The sequence below is a fragment of the Semicossyphus pulcher genome, unplaced genomic scaffold, assembly GCF_022749685.1.
Source record: "Semicossyphus pulcher isolate SPU_LCO1_2020_fin unplaced genomic scaffold, fSemPul1.0.p SCAF_14, whole genome shotgun sequence".
In the NCBI taxonomy this organism is placed as follows: domain Eukaryota; kingdom Metazoa; phylum Chordata; class Actinopteri; order Labriformes; family Labridae; genus Semicossyphus; species Semicossyphus pulcher.
The window spans coordinates 13,024,613-13,047,515 of NW_027211648.1; the positions used below are offsets into that span (position 1 = coordinate 13,024,613).

At 42.2% G+C, this 22,903-nt stretch overlaps 1 protein-coding gene across 1 annotated transcript in view; it reads right to left on the minus strand.

The window, feature by feature from the left end:
- rps6ka1 (ribosomal protein S6 kinase a, polypeptide 1) overlaps positions 1-18,945 on the minus strand; it is a 54,395-nt gene extending 35,450 nt beyond the window's left edge. Inside the window, exons 1-2 of the mRNA XM_069662526.1 lie at positions 18,325-18,945; positions 9,299-9,343 (exon numbers count right to left, since the gene is read on the minus strand). Of these exons, the coding sequence (XP_069518627.1) occupies positions 9,299-9,343; positions 18,325-18,387 (108 nt within the window). The 5' untranslated portion in view covers positions 18,388-18,945. The remainder of the gene's footprint in view (positions 1-9,298; positions 9,344-18,324) is intronic.
- Positions 18,946-22,903: the final 3,958 nt, after the last annotated feature.

Genomic DNA, 22,903 nt, shown 5'->3' on the forward strand with positions numbered 1-22,903 from the left:
ATAGCTAAGCTAACAGCTTGCTAGCACTAGCTTCTTTTTTAATAGAAGTGACATCAATATTCTCAGTGTTTAAACAGGCTTTAGTTTTATTAAGGTAATAGCCCTGACATGCTTCTTTATGAGTAGAAGTGGCATCAATATTTTCTGTGTTAAATTGAGTTTCATTTTTACGAGGGTAGTAGCCCTGACAAGCTAGATGTTTGTTCCCGTTCTCAGTCTAAATAGCTAAGCTAACTATTTGCTAGCACTAGCTTCTTTTTCAGGAAGAGTGGCATCACTATGCTCATCTAAATATGCTCATCTTTCACTTGTTTTACTCACAGCAACACATTTCTATTCAGAATTTATTTGCTGTCAAAGAAAAGATTAGTACAGCATTGCCTCTCCTTCCCTCTCCTTTTCGTCCTCCCTTGTTTTTCCCTTTTCCTCCTTTGTTCCCCCCCACTTCCCTTTGCATTTTTACACACCAGTTTCACAATTTTGTCTCCAACTTCTCCAACATCCTTCTACACTCTTAATTATTGTCACTGGCAGTATCTTGGCAACCACAGCTACTCATGAAGAGCCAGGAAGTTGAACTTGATTTAACACACATTCATACACACAGCGGTCTGAACTGGATGTTCTTACAGCAGCTGCCAGTGATGCCGGGGTAATTTCTCACCAGTGTTAAGTCATTCAGGCCGTCTTCTGCGTATAATCTTAACTCTATCCAGGATTTCAAGACAGATTATACAGACTGGTATTGGAGAGGAGGGCTCAGAGGAATATCTATGCGTGTGTATTTAGTGAATGTCTGCGTGTGAGGAGGGGGAGGTGGGGGATGCCACATAAATCAAGTGCGGGGTCAGGTTTGTGAGAGACAGCGCGAGCAGTTGCCATGCCTACACCATGCATGTGCACACAGAGAGGCTTATGCTTACACAAACACACGGGGCGAGGATACGCAGCCTTGACTTTCCCATTTCCTGACTTGCCAGCCCTGCAGCGCTCTACGGTAGCCCAGAGGTCAAAAAGCTCATCATGTAAGCTGCAATCCCTGCCTGCCTACACACTCTCACCACTGGTAAATATTTAATCAGGACTGGAGTCAGTCACCAATAAAGCTGCACTGAGGAAGGATCAAGTGATCTAAAGATGTAGGGAGATTAGAAAGGGGGACAATTGATCACAATAAGAGATACACGAGTGTTCGTGTGCATCTGCTCCACACATTTCAATCCAAAGTGACCTGAAATGTGCGTCTGAGGAGCCCGGTTATTCCGCCACTCTTGTCCTCTTGATTTCCTGCAGTCTCTCCAGTCGCACCGTGTTGAACTCAGTGACATCGTACCAACTGACTGGAGGGAGAAATATGCAGCAGCGGCCACTGCTTCCTCTCCTCCTCTGCCGTTTTCTCCTCCCTTCATCCCTCTCTTCCTGGTTCTTTATAACCTCCTTGCTCCCGTCTCCCCTCCGCTGTGCCCTCTCGTCACTCGCTCAGTGAAGCACATATAGAGCAATTGCTCAGGACTTTGCTGCAGTAAAAAGCCATTATCTGCATTAAGGACCACAAAAATGTCAGCGACACCAATGGAAAAGGCATTACCTCTGTTTCCCGAGGCTAGGTAGGAGGGAGTTCATACTGAAGTGGGAACCACACAAGCAGAAATAAAACGCATAAAAGCAAAACAAAACAGCTTACTAAGCAAATGATTGACCACCTGCTGTGTTTACCTCAAAATGATTTAGAGAATTTCGCTTCTGAAAAAATGTGTATATGATTGAGTATGAACCCCCCCTTTAGTAACGGTCTTAACATTTTAAAATAGACTAGTCAATTAATCTGAAGTTTTGGAGATTACATCAAATCTGTAGTTCTGAAGCAATAATGGGAACCATTTCCAGCCTACTGAGAGTATCGCTGCTTTTTTATACATACAGCAAATATCTTTGGCTTGGTGAGAAAAGCAATTGAAGCTACAGCTTTGGGTTAGCTTTAGGTTTGTTCTGTGTAGATATTTGTTCTTACTTTATCTTGTGTTTCTTGTTTTGTTTTAACTTTCTACCACTGAGAGGAGATAAGCGGAAATTCTGTTGTACATTTGTGCAATGAAAATAAAGTGTTCTATTCTATGTTTGGGAAGATGTAAAGTCTATTTCCACTGTTGTTTGGCATTGATTATTAAATATTGCAGCTAACTTTCAGAGCACTTAAAGGACATACGAATATATACTAGGGATGCACGATATTATCGGCACGTTATCTTTATCGGCCGATATTGGCTTAACAATGAAACACGCCGATATCCATCGATATAATTAACCGATAAAATAATGGGCTGCTGCATACTTGATTAAATGCCCGACCTCGGCACAATGTCCCCGGCGCGAAGAAGACCTGCGCGGCGCAGGCTACCTGCAGCATGAGAGAGTTAGAAGCCAAAATGTCCGTGGTGTGGAAGTTTTTCAAAGTGTCCGAAATAGATAGCAAAACTGCTATTTGCAATGACTGCTCAGCTTCGGTGATGCGAGGAGGAGCCAAGGCAAAGTCTTTCAACACTACAAACTTGATTAACCATCTCAAGACCCGTCACCCCGACCGTTGTAACAAATGTGATAAGAGTATCACCATTATACTGTACGCTAATTCCAATACAGAAGAGAGTTGATGATCTCTGCAATTAGGTGTGCGGGAAAAAAGTATCGGTATCGGTAATCGGCTAAATGAGTTGTAAAATATCGGCATATAGGATATCGGTAAAAAATCCAATACCGTGCATCCCTAATATATACACTATATAAACCTGACCCGATCATTAATAATTTCAATATGTGCAGTAGGGGCAATATAATTTTTCGAAATGATTGTGTAGAATTACATTCTATATCACGCCCCGTCTTTAAATTCATAACCTTGTGCAATAGTAGTTCTTAAAATAACTGTCAATTCAACCGCCGCCATTACTTCCTGCCTACTTCTGTTTTTCTATCAGGCTTTTTCTTTCGCATTAACCCATACACTCTATATTTTCACTTATATTTGAGTTGTATTTCTGGAGCTATCTGACGCTGTCATTTCCTTCAGTATTAATAAAGTTCCATGTTGTTTTTTTTAAACAAAGCTACAGGCCATAAAAAGTTACATAAATTCACATCGTGACCTACACTGGAACGGTTACTGGAATATCTTTCTTCATGAATAGTTTGGTGGGAGTTTTCCCACGAGAAACAACAAAGAATCTTTACAATCGATCCATACAGTTCATCCACATGGTTAGTTTGTTGCACACTTTGATATTTCTGAGCTTTGAGATATCTATATAATGTGAAACATGCCCAACACAGTTTCCCAGACACAAGACTTCTCTCTTTCAACCAGAAAATTACTTTTCTATTCCTGTCCTTGCATAACCATGCTGAGCCACAATGACACTGCGATATCCCACTCCGCTGCAGCAGAGACATTATTGAATATCTTTTATTGTTCCTTGAACATAATGCTTATAATGTGCGACATCACAAGCCTTCCTCGCAGAATGCATCCTCCATTTACAGAAACAGAAACTCTGGAATTATTCAATCATAACCTGTCTCACTTCTGCAGATGTGGCTGTCAGCTGCTCTGATGTGACACCACGAAAACCAATTCCCATCCCAACGTGAAAGAAGAACATCTTTTACATCCGTTTGAGGTGAGGGAATAATTTAATATCTCACTAAAAGGTGTCAGAAACACAATAAAGTGGAAGGCCTGAAAGGTTTATCCTGGCTGCTTTCATGGTCAGTGTTCATAAAGTTCTTGTTATAACATTACAACATTTTCATGAGGATATCAACTTAAAGTATAAAAAGTAAAATAGTATTTGAATCCTTTGAATACGTTTTTTTCCCCCCAATTTCAGCAAGTTTATAACGTTTCAGTCACTTCTTATACTGTATGAGATTTCTGAATTTCCTTCCAGGCTGAATAAGCGACCTGCTGCAGGCTTCATCAGGTCTGTAGTTTGTCAGTCAGACAGACGGCTCAGCTTCAGCCGTCTTGTGATCTCGTCCGTTATCCTTTAATGTTGTAAACTGGTGATTGGTTAACCGTATTAGTCGACACTTAACGTCCTCGTCTAATCAGCTCTGGCGGGAGAAAATCAACGAGACGTTCTCATTGGTCGAAGCAGGTGGTTTGAGGGATTAAGGCCAAAAACAGTGGTATTTTCTCTTTTAGCTAATTAAGCAATTAGTTACAAATGCAACACGGGGCGCTGGTTTGGCTCGGTTGGTGGAGCAGGCGCCCCCATGTTTTGAGGATACAGTCCTCGACCCACTGATCGCAGGTTCGACTCCTGGTCTGCCGATCATTTGGTGCATGTCATTCCTCACTCTCTAGTCCCCATATTTCCTGTCTATCTTCAGCTGTCCTCTCTAGCAAAAGGCAAAAAGCCCCCCCAGAAAATCTTTTAAATAAATAAATAAAAAAAGAGCAACAGCAGCGACATGGTCGTATAAAGTCATTGGAAGAGGAAGAATAATGCCCGACTCATATCTTCATGTAAAGTCACTTTCACCTGCTGCCGCCTTGTTTTCACTTCTTTTTGAAAGTCCTGCAACAGACAGCCGAACTCTCACCAAATATCACCTTACTGTTACACTTCTGTCTTATCAGCTGAGGCTGTCATATCCATTGTTTTAACTTATTTGAGCCAATCTTCCTTTCAGGTATCCTCAAGGGCAGTGAGGTTTATGTGGTTAGTTGCTTAAAAAAAGGCCGATTTCCACACTTTAACGTAATCATTGTAAGCCTGGCTCATTGCCACGGAGTACAGCGGCTTTCTTACACATGCAAAGACAGAGAAGATGAGTGCTGGGAAACAAAACGTGCTACAAAACAATAAACGGTTGTTGTGTTGTCACGCCTTCTATTGATTCTTTCACATGTGCAGAAACAATAAAATGCCTGATTGAGAAGTTGACAGAAAATGAATCAGCAATCATTTCGACAAACAATTACAACAAACATTTATGAAGTTAAATCCTTTTCTGTGTTTCAAGCATCTGAAAAGTCAGAATTTTATACAGCTTTACATTTAAGATCTTTAGTCATTAGACAAATAAGCAGTACGAAGAAAAGATCAAAGACTCTTTGAACTTGTGAGGACATTTTCCACAATTTAGACTAAAGCAAAACCAAATGCTCCCCGACGCCTAGATTGGTAATTAGTCAAAGAATGGACAGAGTTACAAAAAAGGACAATCAATGAATAATGAAAAGTAGTTGCAGCCCTCGTCAGCACTTTGGAAATTGATTTTTACTTCATTTCATTCTATTTGTAAGTGCCCCCTGTCCTAAAACGTCCAACATAAAGGCTTAAAATCAAGTCACAGGGTTAAGTCCTGTGAACAGTCGCCTGTCAGGGTGCCTTTCCTGCTGCAGTCACCTTCATTTTGAGGTTAATGGCTCAGAGAAAGCACAGGACGGACAAAAGTGGCACTGCAAGCCGAGTAAATACTCCTGTGGATTCACCGATTTCTACCGTTTATAAAAAGTCAGAGAGAAAGAGAGGGAGAGAGAAGGAGAGAGTGTCAGACAGAAGGTGTCTCATTAGCGCTGTGGATGTTTTCTTAAGGGGCAAAGGGCCGACTTAACCTCACTGACACCAAACCCCCGCGCGCGCACACACACACACACACACACACACTTTAACGCAAAGGACAACCACTTTTTTTCTGTTTTTATCCAAAGGCAGGCTCTTTCTCCCTCCCTCCATCTCAATCGTTACCCTCACCCCCTCTCTCCCCCTCTCCGTTCCTCCCATTAGGTCTGCTGGAGCCAGGTAACTCCCCCGGCTGGAGTAGATAACAGCAGCCATTATCAGATTCCCAGCATTTAAACAGCAGCTCCACATCGATCGCTGCAGCTACTGGTCTCAACTGCCCTGCCTGCGTGGTGCCAGAGGGGTCTGCGGGGTGAGATTTACCCCCGGTGACGACAGCATAATCTAATGCCTCTGTGTGACAAATTTCATATGAAGTCATTAAAAAGACTTCTGTCGTATCTAACCATATACGAGTCAAAATCCATCCTCATATTCTGCTGTCTGGCGCAGCTCGTTTGAGAAACCTGAGCTGCCTCTCCTGCAGACTCACAGGCCGATAATCCAGCCGCCTGTTTGGACGACATCCTAATGAACAAGATTACATAACTGATCAGATTACTGAAATACTCTCCAATCAATTAGAACAACATGTAATGTCCATAATTAGCCAGGCCTGAGCGATAATTAAATATCATCGACTTCTAGCAGACGCACACAGAAGTGATATGATTAGGGCTTTACCGATCACACACTGGATTGGTATCAGGGCACAATACTGACATTATTATGTGGATCAGGTATCTGCCATGATGTCACCCATCTGGTTTCTATTAGGGGGGCATTCAGACCGGACAGCTTTGGTCCAGACTTTCGACTATGGTCCGCCAGAAAAGACAGGACTTGGTTTCGGACTTAAAGAAGGACCTAATACAGAAAGTAAACCAAAACACAGTGCATTGTGGGTTATTAACGGATGTTAAGGGCTTAAATGAGGACTTTGACATCAGACCTTTCTATATGCTTAAAACAAAGCTCGATCAGAACTTAAGTCATACTATCCTACTACTCTGACATGTTGTATTTTGTGTCAGTCATGCTTTTGTGTGTCTCTGCCTATTTAAAGATGGTGTTTGCAGACCTCACTATTTAAATCTATTACAGCTAATGTTAGAGGTGCTCCTAATAGATAGTACTATATGACAGCTATGCAGCTTGAATTCCTCTTCGGGAGTGCTATCTTCTGTGATACTTTTCTTGTTTTTCTGTGGGTAACCATGACATGCACACGTCTTTTTGTAGTTCGTCTTTTAAGTAGATCTTGGTACACTGGGATTTGTCACAGTTGTGTTTAAGAAAATGTGTTGATATTTACACTGTCCGTGTATAGGCAAGACATGTACACGTTTGTGATACTATAACTTCTGTATGATATCCCCCAAAAAAATCATCTCATATGTCACCTAATTAATCATGGGTGTCAGCTGTATCTTATCACGTGGATGTCTGTATCTATTTAAGATGGCGACTCACAAATGCCTTTACAAGTCTGAAGACGAGCATGTTGGCTCGAGACGTCACTTTGTGCTAAATAAAACCCTTTACGGGAGCTTTCTGGTGTGCGGATCTTGATAATGTTTTTTTGATATACTTGTTAGCGGATGTTGACACGGGCAGAGACAGCCACGCAGCCAGGCAGCAAGATGAGTAGAAGACAAACATGGGGGAGCGACAAGGGGAGGGCTCTGATATACCCCTTTCCCACTTAAATTTATTGTGTTGACATGAGTTTTTCAGAAGACCCACTTATAAATGCAGATTGTCTCTGTTCCCATTGCCAGTGAAGTATACTTCTCTCGGTCTCTTTTCTGCTGCGTCACCGTCTGACGTCACAAACGCGCCCAAAACAGACTTAGTAAACAGTGAAGATGTTACAGTGGTTAGGTCTTTATTGTATCTATTACTCATTCAGTGTGTTTATCAAACTCGGCGCCGACAAATTTAGAACGATGTTCGAGTGGTGCTTGGACGGAGAGGGGCGGAATTTGTAGCTGAGATGACAAGGAGCCGCAGAAGTTACAGACGGAGCATAGCATTGTGCTGGAAAGGGGGCGGAGATTAACGTGCCTACACGGGTTTTGCGTTCCCAACAATGCCAATCGGAGTCGAGGCGATAATTACCCGGGTCTACTGCAGAGTCATTTGACCCGGGTCTGAATGCCGATTGTAACCTTTCCCACTAAGCAAAAAAGGGTTTTTTGACCAGTGGGAAAGCGGCTTTGCGTTTGTTATAAGTGATTAAGTAATGTTTCCTTTTGGCATCATGTTACCTGACATGAAAAGTTGTTGGAGGCAAAGAGCTGCATTAAAACATTTAAATCAGAGGGCTTTTCTTGATTCTTAATTTTCTGTTAACTGTATTTTTATATGCTATTTTTTGCATTCGCTGCATTGATGACTTTTTTCTGTTAAAACCTGATGCTTTTATGACTCGTCTGCTGTATTAAGCTGCTTTTGTGAAGCACTTGGTACCTTGGTACCAAGTGCTATGAAAACAGTGACATAGTGCTTCGAGGAAGTTTTGGGGAAAACTGAGCATTTGTACAGAAATGTTTCAGAAAATTAATAATTTTATGGTATCAAAATAAGAACCAAGAATTAAAGAAATCCCAGGTTCATGATTCGGAGCAAGTTGTAACAAAAACATTTGCTATATCATGTGCATGTCAATATTGGAAAATATCCTTATGAATGGTGTGAATATGATCTCAATCACACAGCCCATTTTCCTATAATGTATAAAAGCTGTTGTTTTTTGTATTAACATAACTGATGCACAAGGATCCTGTGTCTTCTTCCTCTTGCCATATGAAGTTAAAGGCTCTGACCACTGCTGCCCCTGTGTGCCCCCTCCTTTGACTGAAACCCCTCTTTCTCATCCGGCTCGGAGCACTCAGCTCCTTCAGTCACAGCACATTGTTCTGAACTGAAAGAAAAGACGACGTGCTCTTCAGACTGTGTCCCCCCTGAGAGCGAGGACAGTAAAAAAAAAAAGAAAAAAAAAAAAGAAGCTAAGCGAGAGGGAAGATTTCCTCGTCCTCTGCTACACGGCTGCAGAGTAATAGTCTGCAGGAGGAAACAGGATCGCGTTTCAGAGCCGGACAATAAAGCGAGGAGGAGAGCCGGGCCAGGAGGCAGGAAAGGGCTGACTCAATGCTTCTCACTGTGTGTGTATATGCGTGTGTGTTTTAGTACGTGTGTGTATTTGCTTCTGTATAAAGTGTTAACATGCAAACTGGACACACGAGGACATGCAGCTTGTGTAATAATAATACGGCTCTATTATATTGACCCAGACACATCACTGCACACAGTAGCTGGACTGTGCCTCGCTCTGACAGGATTCAACGCAATAAATCCTCGCCAGCAGATGCACTTTGAAGGCCGTGGATGCAATTGCTCAAAGATGACGCACATAAACACATTTGCACGGACTTGTGAGAGCATGACGCCGTTCTTTTCCTCCTTTTGTAGATTTGGAAGCGGCTCAAAATGAAGATTCACACAAGAATTTCACCCTTTTATCGAATTTGGCCTTCATAGAGAAGCAACAACAAAAGCCAAAGAATTCTAAGCAGAAGTTTGGTCCAAGTCCTCACTCTAATTTATTGGATGTCGAGCTGCAAGAATATTGAGTCACATTTGTGTGCGTGTGCAGGGATGCGATGTACCTTGACAGCAGGCGTGACTCCGTCTTCAGCCGTGCTCTGCCCATTCTGTCAAAAGAAGCAGATGTGAGAAACAGTCAGTGAGTGTGACAGTGCATACATCATATATGTGTGTGCGTGTGTGTAGAGAGCAAAGGGAGTCACACAAAGAGAGAGAGAGAATATTTGCAAGACTGTGTGGGTGGCGGCCGTCCATTGTATCCAGCACTTTGCTCCTCGGCTGGCAAACCTAATAATCTCAGGCTGCAACACAAATGCACATCCTTCATCCGTTCCCCTGTAGGTACGCCCTGCTGAAAAGGCTAATTATTGTTATTTGTAATACAAAAGGCTCACCGGAGGCTATTTAGTAAAATCAACATGTTGTTCATGCGATATAAGTGGGTGGAATTGTCTGAACTTATAGTCTGATTTCAGTCCCCAAAACAACAAGGAGAACGATAGCATGATTTTTGATGACACCTGTGATGTCATTGTCTCCAGATGCCAGACGGACACGGGAGACAAATCATGGGTTGCCTGGCTGAGTCATGGTGTTCAAACATTAGGAGAAAACTTGATTGGAAACTTTTAGCTTATTTTATCTTCTAACTTTTCTGTAATATGTTTGAGGGTGTCAAATTTAGACTTGTATTATTATATCAGAATTATCTAGTACTTATCATTAGATGTGGCGTTAGTTAAAGAGGGGGTATTATGCTGTTCCACATTTTAAGACGTATATATAATGTTACAATGTTGGATGCCCAGACTAAACGTGGGTAAAGTTTCAAATCTGTAGGTAAAAGTATGTTGGAGTAATCCCCAGGCTTTTCAGCTCAGTCTGCAGGCTGCTGTGAACGGTAGGTTTCACGCAGTTTTTTTGCAGCCTCAGCAGGCTTCGGAAAGCTGGCCAATCAGAAAGGAGTGGGCTCGTAGGGGCAGGGTTTCTTAAAGGGACAGAGCTGACTAAGTCTTTTCAGGCAGAGGCTGTATGAGGGCCTGCACAGAGCACCAGTGTGAGAAAAATGATGAGTTTATTTAACTGTAAATCATTCTAAGCTACTCTACAGGTATCACAGAGTGAAATATGAAGCTTGAAATTAGCATAATATCACCCCTTTATGAGATTTTGCAGTACATATACATCATAAACCCAATTTCCCTGTAATGATCTGCACTGTTTGCAATTAGTGGGAGCAGTAATAAAATTCCAAGTGTCTCATATCTTCCATTCAACAGTTTTTTAAAGCTCAATAGCGAAAGGTCATTACTTTGTTTCAATCCAGCACCGAAAACACAGAATCCTACACTTCCCAAAATGCAACTTAACTGTGTCCCCCAACAAACTTTCCTTCCTTCAAAATGCCTGTCTCTAAAATTCACTAATGTTTGTAATGCAGACTTTGAGAACAACTGAGTCTTCAAACTGAAGCCGATGTTTCCTAAGTGAGACTTGACAAAGCTGCTCCAAAACCACAGAAGACTAAAATCCTCAACAGGCTGGTGATACCCATCGACAAGTACACTGACCTTAACAAGTAAAACGGGCTGAGTGGCCTTTTAATGCCTCTTAGTGTTATACCTCTGACACACGTGAAAATAAATCTATGATGATAACCGACCTCTTCCTTTCAGTGATCAAAGAAACACTCCTGGATCCAGAGTCAAATCTTCTAGCCAAGTGTGAGAACACCCTACATCACAGTTCCTCCCTGTTTCCGCTTTGTGCTTTGTTTTTTCCATTAGAGAAGGGCGACCCTGAGGTTGTTCACTTCCTCTGTGCCCGTACCACTTCCTTCCGACTGCACAAAACAAGACAGACAGGCCACTCAAAACAATGACAAGCAGTGGCCCTAACATTCGAACAGCGGAGAGTATAGAACGTGAGATGTAAAGGAAGCACAGGCAGAGACAGGGACAGGAGAGGCTCTTATATACTGGATGAAAAAAGAACACACACACTGCAGATCTGATTTACTGTTGCTGTAATACCTCACAACACTGCACTGTTCAGTGCTGGGATTGGATGTGTTTGGAAACTGGATGTACTTCCTCATTTTCTGTTGCAACTTTCACCCGAGCAACAACAAAGGGCTGTAAATTGGATGTGCCGGGCAATTTTACAGACAAACAGTTTCTTTGTTTGGACTTTAATCAGGATCTCAAGGGAGGCAATTTCATGTGGCCAAACAGTGTCCTTCATAAAGGCTGTAAGAGTGAGATGAGAAAGGCAAAAAATTCACCATGCTCACACAGCAGTGTTTTTATGCTGACATCATGCTAACATAGGGTGACCACTTTCAAACCTCCAAAGAGAAACACTTTAATTTTACCGCAAACCCACATGTAGCTATGAGCTCATGGTTCAATTGGATTTTTCATCAGCGCAACTTTCAACACCATGAAAAGTGCCGCAGCAGATGAAAAATCATGTCTTAACAAAAATGTTCACTTTTCACTGAAGTAGGTCGCAACAGTGCTACTTCCAGCCTGTACCCACCGTTTGTGTTTGCTTGTTTTATATGGCTTTGTATGTCAGCATTTCAACCGTGGGGGACTGAAAATTGACACTTCCATTGTGTACAAAACGCAGAATATTCATTGCCTGGTACTTTTTGAAGGAAGCTGTAACTCCTGGAGCTCCTTGGAAAATGCCGACTTCCTTTTCGGCATGACAGCTAGCCTACCTGACGTAACGCAGCAGGTCCTGTCAGTATGATGAGCTGGGCTAGCTAAGTAACGGCCGCACGCCGAGATTGATTGACACAAATAAATGTTTGCAAGCATTGTGCATTGTTTTGGTAGGCTTTTTCAATTGGTTAAAACCGGGACAGGGACCGTTTAAAACAGGGACATTTTAGTGTTTTATAGAAATTTGTTGTGACTCGGGACACGGAGCTTGAATACGGGACGGTCCCGGTCAAACCGGGACGTATGGTCACCCTATGCTAACAGTGGGAAGCTCAAATACTCTTTTAACGTTGTACTGCTATGTTTAAGATTATAAGTCGCATAAATGTAGGTTTTGACAGTTTTTATCAAATGAATGAAACATGGAGGGACATCAGGCCATATTTCAAGATAAAACAACATATGACAACCCATTAGCTACTGTCAGACAACAGCTAACGCTAGCATTCAACCACTTCCTAGCAAACATTACTGTTAGCCAGAAATTACCATTAATTCTGTCAATGACATAAAGTTTGCTAGGATTTTTTCCCTATCCTATTGTATTGTATAACATTACCAAATAATATTATTAGCTTTCAGTCACGTCCTAGCTAGCTAATGGTAATATATCTGGTAGCCTAAGTGACTGAATGCTAATGTTAGCTGTTGTCTGCTTGTAGCTAATAAGTCATCAAAAATTATGTTTTAACCTGAAATACGAGCAGATTTTCCACCAGATTTTTATTATCCATTGGTTTTTTTCGTTACTGATCAATTATATAGAATTAAAATGATCATGATTTAGCCAAAATGTACATGACATAAGACTCTGAACACAGCAGGAACATTATAACAGCATTTTAGCTTCCCACTATGATGTTGGAGAAAAATGGCCACCATGTGAATATGGTCAATTTAGCATCCAAGTCAACAGCAGATGTGTTTCAGGAGTGAAAACTTACACAAAACAGAGAGGGAACGTGGGTGTAATTATGAGGGGCTTCATTTTCAGTCACACGAAGAGAAATCTTCTCTCCTCGCTCCTCATTCTGACTCTTCCCTTTCCCTTCATATCCCATCAGTGAGGTGTGTGTGGCTGTCTTTGTGTAACCCAGTATGGTGGAGACAAGTGCGTGGAAGTGTGTGAGCTGAACTGTCGGAGTTTGTGTGTGTGTGTGGTCGGTCAGCAATGCCTTCGCGACGTTGCCTCTCAACACATTTCAACCTCATTAGCTTTGCATGGCTGATCCAAGTGGCCCAGTTAATGGTGCTTTCCCTCCCCTGGGCTTCCTCAATGAGAGCGCGGGCATGCACACACACACAAACAACCACATGAATATGCTCAAAGTTAAATACATTAAGGCACAGACGTGACTCGAATGTATCCAAAAACATTGTTCGGAAGATTGTGTGAATAATGCACACAAGAGGAAATGTAGAGGTGCTGTATAAAGATTTGTAGAGCAGCTTATTAAGTGGGCCAGAACTTTTAATTTCTCACAGGACTTTCTATACGATTAGGCCTTGTAAACAATCTCAGAGCACTGAAGCCGTGTGTGTGTGTTTGATAGATAAATCTGTGTTTTAACAGCCAGATTGGAGCCGCGCTGCCCTGTAACTAAGCAACTAAGAAATACAATAACCAAGCTCATGTCTGTGCCTGTAATCCTATCTCACTAAATTTCTCGTAATCTCACTTTCCTGTGAGTATTGACAGCAGTTCGCATTACTAATGTCCTCTTCTGGTCAATGCCAGAAAATGGGCAAAAGCTATTTCTAGCTTTGTTTTTCAGTCTGTGCTAAAAGGCTTCTTCTCAACACAGGAGCAGAAACTTTAGACTGCACCGACTTCTCAGCTTTCAGGTACGGGTGGACAAATGACAGTTTCTGCTTTACAAACCGATCTATTCTTACTTCTAAAACTGAAAAAGGAATGAGACTTTCTCAGCACACTTATCGAGCAGAGTGTTGTTATCACATGCCCACCCAGCCCTGCTCAGGTGTTCGACAGGTCACACCCAGATTAGCTGCAGCTAAGCCTACGTACGTGCACACGTACACACTGAACTTTGAGTACTTGAGTGTGCGACGCTGACCACGCCTGGCGAGCAAACATGGCACGCATTCCCCTTGTTAACCCTATTTTTTCCTCTACACAGCCTGTTGTCAAACAATTCAGCTTGCACAATCCTGCCTTTTAAGTCCAGTCTTGTGCAATACTGCTTTATAATTACACTTGTACTTTCTTTTATCCTTGTTTTATCTGATGAAGAAAGTATAAAATTAGCCGCAAGTGACAACGGAAGAACTTGAAGCCTTTATTTGCTGCCTTTAAATACACATTATACAACAGTTCTGACCAGCTAATCTGATTGGACAAGAGCATGAGTGGCGATATAGAGAACATCACTGGGACTTTTCTCGGTGTATCACTCCGCCTCAGCCAGGTGTTCTGAATACTGTTAATTAACATTACAGCAGAGTGTGTATGTATACAATGATCAGGCTGGTACCTCTGAATCACACAGCAGACTCTCATTTCACTGGTTGCTTTATAAATCAAACAGATAAATATACATCATACAAAGTAGCTGATCTGTGGTAACCAGTAGGCAGAGTGCAGGAGAATGTTTGGGTTGCTTGGCAACAATAGTCCAGTTTCAGTTAAGTTGTGGAACTAGTTCAGTTAGTGGAGCAAAAAATAATCTGTTGTTGATTTTTATTGTTTAATACTATTTGCCGCTTGTTTGACTGTTGCATAAAAGCAATATCACACTCAAGGTTGTGATGTTGTTCTGAATATCAACACGGCTGTGATTATCTGCGGCCTCGTGCCTACGACCGAATCACAGCAGTTATGATATTCAGTACAACATCACAACCTCGAGTTTGATATTGCAGGGCAGGAACAAAACTTCAACCAAAACTCAGGGGTCAACATCAACAGTTGCCAGGTTGCTACTGGCAACAATTCTGACGGATTGGCAACCAAAACTTGGGCTTAAGTTGCCATCACTGGGGGCTAATTTTCAACATTAAAAATATCAAAGCGTTGAATTTGAGCGAATGTTAATCAGGGATCTAGGGATCTTTAAATAACATGACAGCTGCATTTGACTGACGCATGAGCTGATAACACTTAAGATTCAAATTCTGTGAAGTTTAAGTTACAATGCACACAATTACATTTGTCAGTTAGTGTAATAAAGCTTTTAAACATCTTTTTGTGTAAAAAAATGGCAAACATATTGCCCGTGATGCCCGGTTACCAGCCTGGAAATCGCTATAAAAAGTTAGTGTTGAGCCCAGAAGCAGATTCAGATGTTTTTGCTGATGACGCATTGCCATTCACCTTTTGTCTGTTGAAGACAGGAGCTCAGGTTGTAATAGTAAACAGCAAGAAATCCAAACAATAGAATAAAGGAAGGATGAAAATTGTGCATTTAAGGATGAGTACAGTAGACCAAACAACTGTAACATCTCTGCACAGGCTGAATCTGCAAATAGGGTGTCTTATCAAAATGCAGTACAAGCAGAGCTAAAATTACCACCTTGCAGTTAGTTAATGCCTGCATCAACCACTAAAGTGGCATTTTACATCCATCAGTGGAACGCTACCTGGTGAGGTGGATGGGGTCATACTTATAATGAGAATCACAGAAAGAACGCATTACCCTAAAGACAAAACAAAGGCAGAACTAAGCCTAAATTTAACAGACTGAGTCACATGACCACCAAAATATGTTTTACAAAGAATACCAGAGAACGTCCTTCTCCCTCTCTCCCTCCCTCAAAATTCCTCTGGCTGAGGCTCTTGCCAGCAATGAGGCAGAAAAATTGTCAAATCAAGGATGCAGCGCGATCAGATAAAGGGAACTGCTTTTTTTCCACTGTGAAGAAATTGGGGAAAAAAAGCACCACATTTTCTAATGATCACCTGCATCAGCATCTCCACCTGATGAGCAATGGGTTACGCAACAAAGGGGATATTTTACGCATTAATAGTTTTAAGAACCGTAATTTGACTCACTTAATCCACCCTCATGGAATAAATATTCCCCAAGGGCCTGATTCAGATCTTTTGGACCTTCACTAACCGACGCAGGTGGTAGTGATTCAGCCGGGACAGGACAGGACTGACTTGCTGAAGTGCCTTTATCAGAGATGATTCACAGATTAGTTAATTCATAACAGACGTGGTTCAGTGATGAATAAAAGGGCTCAATCAAACGAGCGTTTTTTTCAATAGCTCTCTTTACACTTTCCCTGCATGCTTTGCCACAGCTTGTAGCACAAAAGGCTGTTGATCCGATTTCCATTCATGACACCTTCTCCGCTTCCAAACACAGGCGCTCGTATAATGAGCAATGTGGAAGCAGACTTGTCACCAGCTGCCATATCATTGCACATCATTTGTGCTAATGAGAGTGGTGGTTTTTAGTTTTTCCAATCTTTAATTTCCCCAAATCAGGCCCCCAGCGTTAGCATCTTCTGTGTCCGTGCCATCCGACTACTTCCTGTTTGACTCTCTCAACATGTTAAACTGGCACTGGCTCCACTTTTGCTCGCCATGAGGTGCGTCTCTCTCTCCCTCTAAAGTGTGCAGCTGGCTGGTAGGTTGGTGACAGATAAAAACAACACATTTCCAAACGTGACAGGCAGCGACTGGTGTGAACTAATCAATTTCAGACGCTGGATTTAGGACACAGATGCTAACACGTGAGCCCCAAAATAATATCTCCTCATCACATGCACATAAAGGCCGATATTTAACCCCTCAAAGAAACCATATTTTTAGCGATGATCTCACCAGTTTGGTTGTCCAAATGAAGAGTATTTTTGTGGTCTGAAACTTAGCACTCTTCACAGGCTCTGCACCACCATCTGTTCAGCTGTGATGTGCTACTCAGCCAACTCACATGCTGCAGGATGCTGTAAACAGTGGAGTCTGCAGGAAAAACTAAGTCACTGTGACACCGATGCTTAATGACTAAAAGTGCTTCTCTGCAGGTTTTTCATTCATCATAAGGCGGCAATAAAAACATCCGTCTGCTCCACAATTAACTACAGCAGCTGCACAATCAATACCTTCTACTTCCTTAGTAGTGCTGGTACTCTTATTAATAACACAGCTTAATGAGGGGAGTTAAATGAGCCTTTGGTAGTCCTCAAATTAGGCCTCAAGTCCAAGAGTTAATACAGGTTCAACAATCATTTTTCACTCAATTCCTCAGCCTTTTTTCCCCCACTTTATTATATTTAAACTCCCATTAAATCAGAGAGGCTCTCAATCAGACGTGAACCTCGCCTCTAATCAAACAGATCTCTTGTAAAGTTGATTGAGGACGATGCAATAGTGTGCACAGATCTATTCATTAGTGGGATCACAAACACAATAACATGCACGCTCTCCTCTTCACCTGCTTCATTTGCTGATTCAGGCTTAATTAAAAATGGGCAATTCATAACATTGAAGTGGTTCCTTCCGAGCAGCTCATGTCTGCTTATCGAACCTGATATGATATTCACTAAGCAACCAGTCTGTTCAAGAGGTAAGTGAAGAGGGCATGAATAATGATGCCGCACGAGGAGAACAGGTCTGGACAACATTTTAGGTTTATTGTTGTGATAAAGCTCGTTTGTGTTCAAAAGTAGGAGCAAAACTCGCCAGAGGAGATATAGACACAATTAAACAAGTGGCACAACTGTGGGTCCCAGCAAGCATATTTACCCTATTAATCATTAGTATGAAAGAGGAAAAGGACTATTCCTGCAGGCTATATTCAAGAAGACAAATTTAAGGCGAGAGATTATTGAATTTCAACTGTGGCTCTCAGAGGAACAGGCATTGGAAACCGCTTTAAAAGGTGAGTGCAGTGAGGCAGTAAAGATTAGTCTGTACATTTCCTTTAGCTCACACTCTGAACTTTTGCTGACTCTGAGGTTAGAAATCGTGTTGCTCAATAGCGGAAAAATAAGCTAAAAAAGTGAAGTATTTCTGACTTGAGCTCTGACAGGATACTTCTGGAGCCTATCGTTTCCTGAGAAACTGACATGTCCTGAGGATAATAGACAGCCTATTTATCACAAGTGGACTCAGCCTGATTAAAAATGCACGCTTCATTAAAAACCAAGATGTACATCATGCATTATTCATTAAGTCTACCTAGCTATGCATATATGGTTGAACATAACCCAGGGGAGTTGTTTTAGTTCAATTACTTCAACTTTTTCTACCACTAGTGCCCACACTTGAATTGATGCGTTCAAGAAACGCACACCTTGTTCGCCATTTTTAATTTTACCTGAACCCAATCAAATCAAATAAAAACCGGCTCAAACAATGGGTGCAGATCAACGTCACCTCTCATTACCTCTGACTCGAGCTGCACTAGTTCCATCGTGGGCCATGGCTCCGCAATCTGTGCAAGAGGCATTTTCGCAGGATTCTCAGTTTCCCCCTCAGCTGCTCAAATGTGGTCTCGCTGCTCCTCCTGTCAAGTGCAGCTCAGTGAAGACGAAGAAGAGGGAGGAAGGAGCTCCTTTTTTTTTTTTTGACTCAGCTCCAAAGTCCAGGTAGAGTAGATTTCTCAGCACTCCGCTCCCCGGCTTAGAGAGGAAGAAGACGCGCGTGCAGACGCTCGCAAGCTCTAGAAACAATTGTAATCCTTTGCTTTGATTTCGGCGTCCGTTGGACACTTATTGTGTTTTATGGCGAGTTAATCCAGTTGAATACACCACAAACACACAAAAATGCTTGTTCAGGCACGCGCGTTGGTTAGTCTGAAATTGGGTTTTACAAGCAGCAGAGTGTACAGTGTAATCCACGCTCCTCTAACAGGGCTGTTTGAGCAGTATGCCACCTGAAGGAATTAACAAGAGTCCCCTCTGTCGTTATCAGCATTTGACGTCTTCCTCCCCGTGTGTGTATCTGTGATTTCTCCCCGGGCAGAAAGCAAACACTTCCAGCAGTCCGCCTGCTTTTCCCAGCAGAGTCCTCAGTGTGGCTCTGTAGTACGAGTAGCCTCCTAACTCGAGCTGTTATTGGCAGACTCCAGCAGGATTTCATCCAGCCCACTTTTTTTTCTCCTATTTGTTCCGCCCAGGTCCGACGGTGCCCTCCTCCGGTGCAGAGGGGAACTGCAACTACGTAATGCAGGAGTTGGAGGCTGCTATTCATGAACCGAAGGCTGCTGTTCTTTGATGCTTTTGGTGCAGCAGGTGCATCAGAGGAGGATAGATCCTCTGTGTTCAAAAGGGAAGCTGTCAATCAAATCATGAATGGCAGCCAAAGAGGACTGTGAAAATATGTGATTGAACAATATAAAAATATAGAAGATGCAACTTTAATGGAGTTGCACTTTTTTTTCCAAATCAAATATGCTCTTGAAATCCTGCAAAAAGATGATTGCACACCGCTTTAAGGCCCATAACTTCCTCTAAAAACAACACACAAAAATTACATAACAAACATAAAGATGAAAAAGAATACAAGAGACTTGTGTTGGCGTCGTGACCACTACTGTTTGAATCTGTCCGGATGTGACATTGATGCAGCACTCTCTTCATTGACAACAGCGCTTGTGATGGTCCTTGTATTCTTCAGTGATATAATACAAACACCCCTCCACCCTCAACACTTCTCTGCTTCATTCACTGCCGAGTGGATTTCTGCTCTTGGCTATAGCTTTGGTTACTATTGGCAACTGGAGAGCATCAAACGGATGGACGGATCAGATAGATTGGATTGAAATTAGGATGACAGAAGCATGGCATTTCATAGGAACAAAAAAAGCTGAATTCAATTTGGAAGGTTAAATGGAGCTTCTGGATTTGTGGCATGCCCTTTTATGGATGTGCCTTACTCTTTTAACTCAACTTAGACACTAAAAACACTGATTTGAACTGGCAAATCCTTCCTAAGGTAACTGCATGTTTTGTTCTTGGCATATGTAAGGCTCTTGGACTTTGTTTGCAAGCTAACATGCAAAAATCGTGCAAGTAAAACACTCCTATATGCCTTCATTTCTTTAGGTCTCCTGCAAAATCAGCCAATTATTACATCAGTTTTTGCTCCTGGAGATGTTTTCGTGCATGCTTGCAAATGCACCACTTTGAACTGATGCTACTTGTGCACAAAGGCACAATAGATTTGTATTAATGCATGTTTGTTTGCAGGTATTCCTCAAGATTTACACACGTCAAGGAAGGAAGAAGACGAAGGTCGAGGTACAGTTCATTTATTATCTGACAAATCGATTGCACAAAAGAGTGGTCAGAAGGTGCACGTACAGTAGAGGGAGGGTCATCCATCATGCTCATATTGGACGTTGTATTCAAAGTTACTGCCTTCCCAAAGCTCATATTAACCTGCCGATTTATCTTGATGATGGATCAGCATCTGCTGAGGGAACGCTCATGACACCTCATCATGCAAGATTGGTGGTAGTTATTTAGTGCAGCCGTGCAACACACCCTTCTCCCTTCTCTTTCCTCTCGTTGCTCCCCTTCTCCGTTACGTACAGGACAATGGCCGCTCTGATCCTGAACATTTCTCACTCTTTATAGCTCCTCTTGTCTTACATGATGAATTCAAGGCACCCGGTTTGATCCTGTGGTGAATGTAAGAGGAGTAATAAAGACAATTTATGTGAATGCATAAAACGAATATGATCCAGGAAGAGCACAAAGTCATGTCAAAAGGCCTGAGAATAAGAGGGGAAAAGCTCTTTCAAGGAGCCATTCTTTAAAGAAATCTAAAAGACGAGCGTCACCGTTGGGCAGAAGGAAAAAGCGCCTTGTAAAAACAGACAACCTTTCAGAAGGACAAAGATATTGATTGACATGTTAGCTGTAAGATGTGACGTGTGTCGCTACAGTGTAACTGCAGGGGATCTCTTCTTCTATTCCAGTGACATCACAGGTGACAGCAGCGATGACTCAGAGGTGTCTCCCGTCCAGTGACTCCAGGGATACCCTGCCCCCTCCTTCATCTGGAGACAAGAGGCATCATGGGTAATATGACTCAGTCCATGTGCATTGAAGAGAGAGTTCACCCTGACTTGTCGGTGTGTGTTGAGTGTTTGTAGAGGAACTGTACAAGCTGTGACAAAGGAGCACATGTGTCCCCAAACAGCTCATGCTGTTGTCTGACATTAGATTCAGTGGAGTAGAGGGAGAATGATGCACTCAGTGCACTCAGTTGGGGCAACAATGAATCATACATTATGCTCCATCCTATCGGCAGTAAACTGAGGTATTAGAATGCTAATACATGCACACTTCAGTTGTGAAGTGGCAGCTGCTTCTGAAACAGCACCTTGATAATTCAAACATACATTTATTACTCTCTTATTTATCCTCTGATCATGTTTTTTCTTTAGTATATTTTCTTTGCTTAGCCTTTGTCCCACTGCCATATGCAGTTGTAGATTTAATGTTTCTTTATTTCTGCTCTGTGACTTTAATGCTTGCTTTGTCTGTATTTCTTTCTGCTTCCGATTTCATTCCACTGTTTGTTTCTGCTTCTGATACATACGAGTCAAAGTAGGGTTTTCTAACTTGCTGCTTTTACTAAATAGGGCAGATTAATCTTCTCTGGATGTCTGACAACTGTGTCACTAAGGGAACTTTAAGATAAGAGATGCGATAGGCTGAGGGCTGCACGGTGGCGCAGTGGTTAGCGCTGTCGCCTCACAGCTAGAAGGTTCCTGGTTCGTATCCTGTTTTGCAAGTACGGGGCCTTCCTGTGTGGAGTTTGCATGTTCTCCCCGTGCATGCGTGGATTCCCTCGAGGTACTCCGGCTTCCTCCCACAGTCCAAAGACATGCTTGTGAGGTTCATTGGTGACTCTAAATTGCCTGTAGATGCGAGACTGAGCGTGAAAGGTTGTCTGTCTCTATGTGTCAGCCCTGTGATTGACTGGCGACCGGTCCAGGGTGTACCTGGCCTCTCGCCCAATGACAGCTGGGATAGGCTCCAGCCCCCCTGTGACCCTGAACAGGATAAGCAGTATAGATAATGGATGGATGGATGGATGGATGGAGTGTGTTTAAAAAATATACAATAATTTTTTATTTGAGCAGCTTATAAGATATTGTATTGCTTTTTAGGCTTTATTGGAGGCTGATACTGATACTGTTATCAGATAAATGCTAAAATGCTTTAAATTAAAATGCTCCAGGGGCCAACAACACAGTGCATCTGTATGTTTATGTATGTTAGTAAAAGAAGTGTTAGATAACTATTCTGTTTTACTTTCCCTTTCCTCCCCGCCATTACAGGGATGAGTAAACCTGAACTGCATCTAAAAGAGGATTAGAATAGAGTTTATGTAAAATGTTTATTTAATCCATGGGATTAATTTGTTGATGCAACACAAGCACCGGGAATAGTCTCCACTCGAAGACAAGAGCATCCCTGCATTAAAGCACTAACCCACCTACAGTGCAGATAAACACGACACTCAGACAGTAATGGACATGCTATTTTCAGTTACAACTCACTATATGCAGCAGATTACGCTTCATTTGGCTGTAGATTTAATAGTCTAGGTATGTCAGGTTTCTACAAGACTCAGTCCAGGCCTTTGCTAATAATTCCCGTTCAATGAGCACACGTTTGCAGTGCGAGGATCACCATCATGCTGCGTCTGCAGCACAGAACAAATTAATTAGCTGCTCAATGGTGCAGCGAAGGTCATTATCCGATCCCTTCTGACTGAGAAGATGGCGCTGTACTGATTCTAAAGTAGCTCTGGCTCTGTGCCACACGGAGATGATGAACAAATAGCGTTATTGAATTTTAAACTTCGGAGGAATCATCATCTGTTACAGAAATGGCTGATGGGACAGTGTGGTTGGAGATGGACTGGGAGGGGGGTATTGATTGGGAAAAAAAACAAAGAGAGTAGGGGGAGAGAAAGGTTTCATTTTCTTCCATTGTTGGTTTCTA